General features: G+C 43.6%; 1 protein-coding gene across 1 annotated transcript in view; it reads left to right on the top strand.

The window, feature by feature from the left end:
* Window positions 1-2166: 2166 nt before the first annotated feature.
* Window positions 2167-8271, top strand: part of Vwa9 (von Willebrand factor A domain containing 9) — a 25782-nt gene continuing 19677 nt past the window's right edge. Inside the window, 2 exon segments of the mRNA XM_013010102.1 lie at window positions 2167-2255; window positions 5235-5518. Coding sequence (XP_012865556.1) covers window positions 5297-5518 — 222 coding nt within the window. The 5' untranslated portion in view covers window positions 2167-2255; window positions 5235-5296.

An 8271-nucleotide genomic window follows, 5' to 3' on the forward strand; every position in this document is an offset into this window, starting at 1 on the left:
CGGAACCCAGTCCATGCGTGCATGGGTTGATGGGTTCACTACTAAAGGTCTTGGACATAGCAAACCAGATGTCCTTGAAAGTTGTTCTGTCTATTGAGACAAATGTCAGACTATATGTAATTTATGGGGGACTTTCTTGTAACAGTGTTTATGCACACCCATTGTAATTTGTGCAAATATGTAAGTAAATTTCACCTGAAAATGACATTAAATAGATCCTTTGGGGGAAAAGTAGTTGACAAAATACATAGGCAGTAGGTTTACTGAAAAGTAAAAGCCATCATCAATGGAAGAAAGAACACTTACTCAGAGGGACTTACTCAGAGGACATGGCAGGTGTCCTGGCTCATCGCAATTATTCTATCTTCCAGACTGCCCTGTCCTTCCTCAGGAAGGAGATTCAAATCAGCCCCCATAGACAAATGTGAAAGACTTATTGACTGAAGCAGCAAAAGTCAGGAACTTGTAGCATGGCTCAAGTTGTATGTTTAAGCACTGAACAAAAAAATAACTAAGAGCTCAAGGCCCTGAGTTCAAACTCTACTACTGGCACAAAAGATAAAGACATCGAAACCTGAAATGTGTGCAATGGTAGCTTTAATCCAAGGGAAAAGAGATGTATAGAAATGGGAAAATTACATATTAGTTTAAGCAAAAAGGCCAGACTTATACATTCGGTCCAGATATGAAATAGAAAAAAGAAATGAAGTTTCCCCTCACACATCAATTCCTGGCCATCAATTTCATCAAATAGGCACAACACTGGGTTTGAATGATTCATTGCTCTTCATACTACAAAGTCATAATCTCTAATTAACCCTAAAAAAAGAAAGAACTGGGGTCAGGCTCAAGTGGCAGAGCACCAGCCAAGAGCAGAAACAACTGAAGAATAAGAAAACAGCAAAGAAGCTTGCAGACCACAGCTGCTATGCTAAGGCTGAGTCTTGTCTCTCTGGGGATCAGGACATGTAGTATTATTTTTCTATCTCCACCTACTTCAACCTGAACACTAAAATGAGTCACTAAAATGAGCCTCTGTTGAGACTTTGTGCAACTGTCTTTTGTGAAATACCCTATATTGTTAATCCCATGTATCTCAAGGACAAGTGATGTTTGGCTCAATGGGTAGATGCTAGCCTTGAGCAGAAAAGCTCAGCAATAATGCTAAGGCCAGTGTCGACATGCCAAAGAACCGATGCAATTTACACACATTTCTCAAGGGCTTAATGAGTTTTCCATATGTTTAAAGGTAGCGTTTATTTCTTTTTAGTTAAGTGAGATAATTCCTAGTCATTGTATATTCCGAGTTTCATGGTTCCATTCTGCCTTTTTTTTCTTCAAAAATGCTCTGGAGATTAGGACCATTTAGAATATATTTGTTAAAGCAGAGCAGATTTTTTCCTTCATGAATCAAAGCATTTTATATTTATGCAAATGGTTTAGTTGTGGGTGGTCCATGTGTGCATTATTGAAACCATATACGGCTATACTTGAAAAGATGATGCAGCTGACCATGGAGATGGTATGGAGATATTATTGGCTTAACTGTAGAATAACCCAGTGGTGAGTGGGGGTGTGGCTGTTCATGTTCTGTGGGAGCATGTGGAATGATTTATAAAACACCAAATAGATTCCAGCTAGCCAAATGCGGATCAGGATGATGTGGTACTCTGTAGTGAATTGTGAAAGAATAGGAAAAACATCTTAGATATCCAGATACATTTTCTGAATGGAGTTATGAGGAATTTCTCTGTCTGTCTGCCTGTCTGTCTCTCTGTTTGGTCGTAGAGCTTTAACTCATGTGGGCACTGTCTCTGAGCTCTTTTTGCACAAGGCTAATGCTCTTCTACTTTGAGTCACAGCTCGCCTTCCAATTTTCTGGTGCCCTGTGTCCTGTGTCACTAGATAAAATAAACTAGTGTCTAAGGCCTTCCAGAGGGCTTTGTGTTCCTAGGGCTGTGGGAGGAAGAGGGTGGGGCCTCTCCACCCCGCCCCTAGCCCCGCCCTTACCCGCCCCGCAGAGAGGAGAGGGGAGGACGCGCTCCCTAGTGGCCCAGTCCAGGCACAGGCCCGCCCCTCCCCGCCCAGCCTGAAGCCACGCCCCTCCCGACCCTCCCGCCCCGGAAGCCGGGTCTGCTCCTCTCACGACGCCGACGGCGCCGGGCTCCCTGTGGTCCCGCGGCCCTTATAGTTCCGGTTGTGTTGCCCGGGCGGAAAGTTGAAGCGGACGGACTGTGGCCGGCGATGGGCTTGGGGTGAGTGGAGGTGGCAGCGGCGGCGGCGGCCTGAGGGTCGCGTTCAATCGGTAGTAGGGACACAGGCGAAGGGCGAGGTGAGAAGAGCCGCGCAGGCCCAGCGCCCGGCCATTGCGGCCTCCCCGCGCCGGCTCTGGGGCGCCATTCCCGGGGTCCCTGCGCTCCGCGACCCGGGGCTGCCGAGCGCTGTGTGAACAGCCACATTGCGCCCCGTTTTAGGCCCCTCTCTCCCCGCTTTCCTCAGGAGGGACTTCCCGGTCTCGGATTCTTTTCATTGATTTTAGAGGTTGGTGGTCGGTTGTTGGGGGGGGCACCTCCCGTCGCCGTCCGCATGGAAGCACATTTGCAGCCAGACGTCTGCCCGGGAGAAGGCTGACAGGTAGCTGCGGCCTCCGCGGCGGCTGGGAGACTCAGACGAGGCCCACGCTTTGAGGCTCGCCCCCTGAGGGGTTTGGTTTTGTTCTAGCGCTGGTTCTGGGGCCTTGAACTCAAGGCCTGAGCCCGGCCCTGAGCTCAAGGCTAGCGCCCTACCACTGGAGCCACACTTGCACATCCCGTTTTCTTTGGTAGGTTAATGGAGATTAAAAAAAGGAAGTCTCAAGGACTAGGATTCCTGGCAGGGCTGGCTTCGAACCACCATCTTCAGCTCTCAGCCTCCTGTTGATTACCGGCGTGAGCCGCTGATGCAGGCCTTAGCTGGACGGTGTTCTGTAGAGCTGCTGAGACGCTTCAATCACTTTTCTTCAAGCATCCATCCAACACCGTGTTCTGTCACACACAGAGAACATGACTGAAGAGCGAAGCAGCGGTGCTGCTACCACATTTTTAACAGGGTTATGTTGAACAAACAACTTTAATAGGCAGAGATGAGAGAGACAAATTTAAATTTGTCTATCAAAATTGTTAAACATTTGGGACTTCTCAGGAGTGAATTTTTTTCTGGTTAGTCTATTGATGTGAAAATCTGAACTATTTGAAACATCTATGTCTATTATGAGGTTTTAAAAAATACGCTTTTGGGGCTGGGAAGGTGGCTCAGTGGTAGAGTGCTTGCCTTGCATGCATGAAGTCCTGGGTTCGATTCCTCAGCACCACATAGGCAAAAAAAAAAAAAAAGCCAGAAGTGGCCCCAAGACTGGACCCCCAAAAAAAAAGAAAATTTAAAAAAAAAGGAAAATTTAAAAAAAAAACGCTTTTGCTGTTTAACCTGTGTTCCTAACCCTCTATTTAAAACATTGTTTCAGTCAGGTTTAATTCTAGCTACTTAGCAGGCTGAGACCTAGAGGATCACATCTCAAATCCAACCCAGATGGAATCCTACAGATTCCCATCGTAATACTGGCACACTCACAAAATTTAAAATAATTCTATGCACAAAAATAAATAACAAATACAGAGACCCACTGATGTGGATACAACTTGTTGATCCTCTGTTAAGAAACTATAGTGTGCCTGGCACCAGTAGTTCAAGCCTATAATCCTTAGCTACTTAGGAGGCTGAGATCTGAAGAGTTAAAAGCAGTTAAAAGCCAGCCCAGGAGCCTGGCACCGGTGGCTCACACTTGTAATCCTAACTACTCAGGAGGCTGAGATCTCATGATCAAGGTTCAAAGCTAGCCCAGGCAGGAAAGTCTGTGAGACTCATCTCCAATGAAGTACCAGAAAACCAGAAGAGAGGCTATGGCTCAAAGGGGTAGAACTCTAGGCTTGAGTGAAAAAGCTCAGGGACATCGCCAGGCCCTGAGTTCAAGCTCTACCACCGAAAGGAAAGGAAAGAAGAGGAAAGGGAAGGAAAGGAGAGAGAAACTGTAGTCTGTTGACACAATGAAATAGCATGTAGTTACAAATAAATGACCCAGCTAAAAAAAAATACATAACCAAGGAAAGTGGGTTACAGGAATACATGTGTATACTTCGTACAATGTATACAATTGTGGAAGACTTTAGGTAGATGTAAAAACATTACACAAAGTTAATGTTCACTAAGTTTGTTTTTTGGAATTCCCTTCAAAATGTTTAACAATAGCCAGACTGCTTGCTGGTACAATGCCCAAGCACGGATGTGTGATATTCTAAAACTCAAATTATAAGGGAGCTGTTGGAAACTTAGAACATAGTGGTTCACAGGAGCCAAATTACATTTCATTTATATATTTATTTAATTTTACTTTGGGGCTGCTATTGGGGCTTGTATTCAGGGCTTCATGCTTTCCCTCACCTTGCTGGTTCATGACTGATGAGCAGACTGGCTCCAAAATGAAAGCCTCTAACCTTAGCTTCCTGAGTATCTAGTATTACAGGCCACCAGCATTAAGCTATAATGTGTGTGTGTGTGTGTGTGCGCGTGCATTAATGCACCCCAGTATTGAGACTTAAACTCAGGGCCTGGGTGCTGACCCTTAGCTCCCCCTTACCCCCGCCTCCCACTCAAAGCTAGTACTCTACACTTGAGCCACAGCTCCACTTCTGGCTTTTTGGTAGTTAATTGGAGATAAAAGTCTCACAGACTTTCCTGTCTGAGATGGCTTCCAACCATGATCCCCAGATCTCAGCCTCCTGAGTAGCTAGGATTACAGTTGTGAACCACAAGTGTGTATATGTGTGTGTGTGTATCTCTGTCTCTTCCCCCTCTCTATATATGTATATATACATAAATGTATATATGTAAGTATATATATATATTTATATAAATAAATACATACTTTATATAAAAATTGAAAGTTGGAAGTAAGGCCTACCTTTAATGCTTTTTCCCACTGGTAATAAGGTAGCCCTTGATTCACAGGTGTAGATAGTGTGTTTTGAGTGTGTCTGGGAGTGGTCTTCCCAGTGAATTAGGCTGCTGTCTTCTTTCTCCCAGAATTCTCTGCGGATTGACCTATATAGGGGTCACCTTGCCTTATTTCTGGAAAATTGGTTACAGTTATGGTGAAAAGATACTGCTTTCCTTCTGTGACACTTCTATTTTTTTCCCCACAGCATTTCACTATTTATAGCTTGTTTTCTGCATTCTGACTGGGCTCGCTTGGATTCTGTTCACCATGCCAACAGTGGTGGTGATGGACGTGTCCCTCTCCATGACTCGGCCTGTGTCAATCGAGGGGTCTGAGGAATACCAGCGGAAGCACCTTGCAGCCCATGGGTTGACAATGCTGTTTGACCACACGGCCACAAACTACAAGCTTGAATTCACAGCATTAGTGGTTTTCTCATCACTTTGGGAGCTGATGGTCCCCTTCACAAGAGATTATAACACCCTGCAGGTACAAAAAGGAATAAAGACCCAAGTTGATTGGAAAGAAAGCAGTATGATAATAGTGTAATGATTTTAGACCTTAGAATTATTTAATAATGAATATAAAGGCACTTAATATGCACAGCTATAAAGCATAATTCATAACCAATAGGTCCTAGGCCTTTCTTTTGTAAAGCAATGAGGTAGAGAAAGAGGTCATGGGGGCTGGGAAGGTGGCTGACTGGTAAAGTGCTTGCTTCGCATTCATGAGGCCCTGGGTTGGATTCCTCAGCACCACATAAGCAGAGAAAGGTCATGGTCCATTTTCTTAGGAATTCTTAGGAAAGGTGAAGATTTCAGCATTACCATGCTTCAGTCCCTAAATTCAACATTTTTTGCCATTCTGCTGTTTTCTACTTTCTCATACAATTTTGAGGTAATGAAAAATAGCCCTTATTAAAACACACACACACACACACACAAAAAAACTTCTTCTAGAAAGTTCAGATGATGCTTACTCTCCAACAGATAGTATTCATTTATAGATGCCAAGATATTATTTTTTTTCTTTTTCTTCTTTTTTTCCATCGTGGGGCTTGAATTCACGACCTGGACATTATCCTTGAAATTTTTGCTCAAGGTTGGCACTCTACCACTTGAGCCATAGCTCCATGGACTCATAGTCTCATGGACTTTCCTGCCCAAGATGGCGTCAAATGTTAGATTTCAGCCTCCTGAGTAGCTAGGATTACAGGTGTGAGCTACTAGTACCCAGCTCAATGTTGTCATTTTAAAATCTTAATAGGTATTGTCTTTCAAAGATATTTTTCTGAGATAAGCCAGATGTCTTTATTTTTTTTTCAAATTCTTTATTGAGATTAAGTGATTACATAATTTCCCAAATTTCACTGTATTGCGAGATAGTGATGCTTAGTTAAAATCACAAACACATTCTAATTTCATGGGGTAAATTGTCTGTCGTGATCTGTAATATTTATTCTATGAGCTAGCCAGATGTCTTTAAACCATTAATATCTCCTATAGTTCTTAGCACCTTGTCTTGGCCAGTGAGTAGACAATAAATGTTTCTGAAATTAAACTGAGCAATTAAATAATTTTTGGGCAATTTGGAATTGCAAGATTAATGTAGTTTGAATTCTTAGTCATTTTTTTTTTTGTTGTCAGTCGTGGGCCTTGAACTCTGAGCCTGAGCACTGTCCCTCAGTTCTTCAGCTCAAGGCTAGTGCTCTACCACTTGAGCTATAGTGCCACTTCTGGTTTTCTGGTGGTTTATTGGAGATAAGAGTTTCATGGAATTTCCTGCCCCTGCTGGCTTTGAACCGCAATCCTCAGATCTTAGCCTCCTGAGTAGCTAGGATTGCAGGCATGAGCCACTGGCGCCCGGCTGAATTCTTACTAATTTTTATTAAAGCTTTCCTTTTATTATCTTGCATCTTTATGAGACTTAAATTTTTGTTTTAATCATACCGGTGGACTTTTGGTAGTACTGGGTCTTGAATTCAGGACCTCATGCTTGGTAGGTAGATGCTCTACCACATGAGTCATACTTCCAACCCTTTTTTGTACTGGGTATTTTCAGATTATAGTCTCAGTTTATGCCCTGGATGGTTTGGGCTTTGATCCTTCCACTTGTGCTTCCCCATGTCAGTGGGGATAACAGGTGTGTGATACCACACCTAGTCTTTGGTTGAAATAGAGTCTTGTGAATTTTCTCCCCAGGCCAGCCTCTTAACAGCAATTTCCCAATCTCTGCCTCTCAAATAGCTAGGATTAGGGGCGTAAGCCACCCCACTCTGCTTGAAATGGTTTTCTTATAAGTTATTTAGCTAAAGATTTTTTTTGTGTTTAGCAGTTCTAAAATTTAGAGAATTGCAATGTAATGAATGAGGTGTAAGAGGTAAAAGCAGAAGCTCTGGAGTCAGGCCACTTCTTAAAAATTTCCTCATTTAGGGCTGGGAAGGTGGCTCAGTGGTAGAGCACATGCTTGCATGCCAGAGGCCCTGGGTTCGATTCCTCAGCACCACATAAGCAAAAAGAAAAACTGGAAGTGGCGCTGTGGCTCAGGTGGTAGAGCGTTAGCCTTGAGCTGAAGAGCTGAGGGACAGCACCCAGGTCCAGAGTTCAGGCCCTATGACCGGACCCCCAAAGAAATTCCTCATTTAAAAGTAGGGTGAACAATGGTAGGATGATTAAATCTGTGTAAAGTGCACAGAATGGTGTTTAGGAGATTATGGTTAGTGGTCCATACATTTTGTTCATTACTTTAAGCTTATTTCATTGTCCTTTACAGTTGAGGAGGTCTGTTTTGCTGTGTGTGTGCGTGTGTGTGTGTGTGCGTGCGTGTGTGTGTGTGTGTGTGCGTGTGTGTGTGTGTGTTTGTTTTCTGGAACCTATGCTTTGCGGCTTACAGAAACTCAGTGTTCGCTGTATGATATTCAGACTTCGTACAGTTTATATTGGTTTCTAATAACAAAACAGCAGAGAATAATGAGCAATTTTTTTCTTGCCCAATAAGGAAGCACTGAGTAACATGGACGATTACGACAAGACATGCCTAGAGTCCACACTGGTTGGTGTCTGTAACATTGTTCAGCAAGAATGGGGCGGTGCGATCCCTTGCCAGGTAATGCTTAGTGTTTTTCAATGTCCTTAGTTAATATCATTAACGAGCCAGCCTACCTACTAAGGAGGCTGAAATCCAAGGATTGCTGGTCAAAGCCAGCCCAGGCAGGAACGTATATGAGACTCTCATCTCCAATT

This window comes from Dipodomys ordii, unplaced genomic scaffold, assembly GCF_000151885.1.
Source record: "Dipodomys ordii isolate 6190 unplaced genomic scaffold, Dord_2.0 Scaffold11, whole genome shotgun sequence".
Classification (NCBI taxonomy): Eukaryota; Metazoa; Chordata; class Mammalia; order Rodentia; family Heteromyidae; genus Dipodomys; species Dipodomys ordii.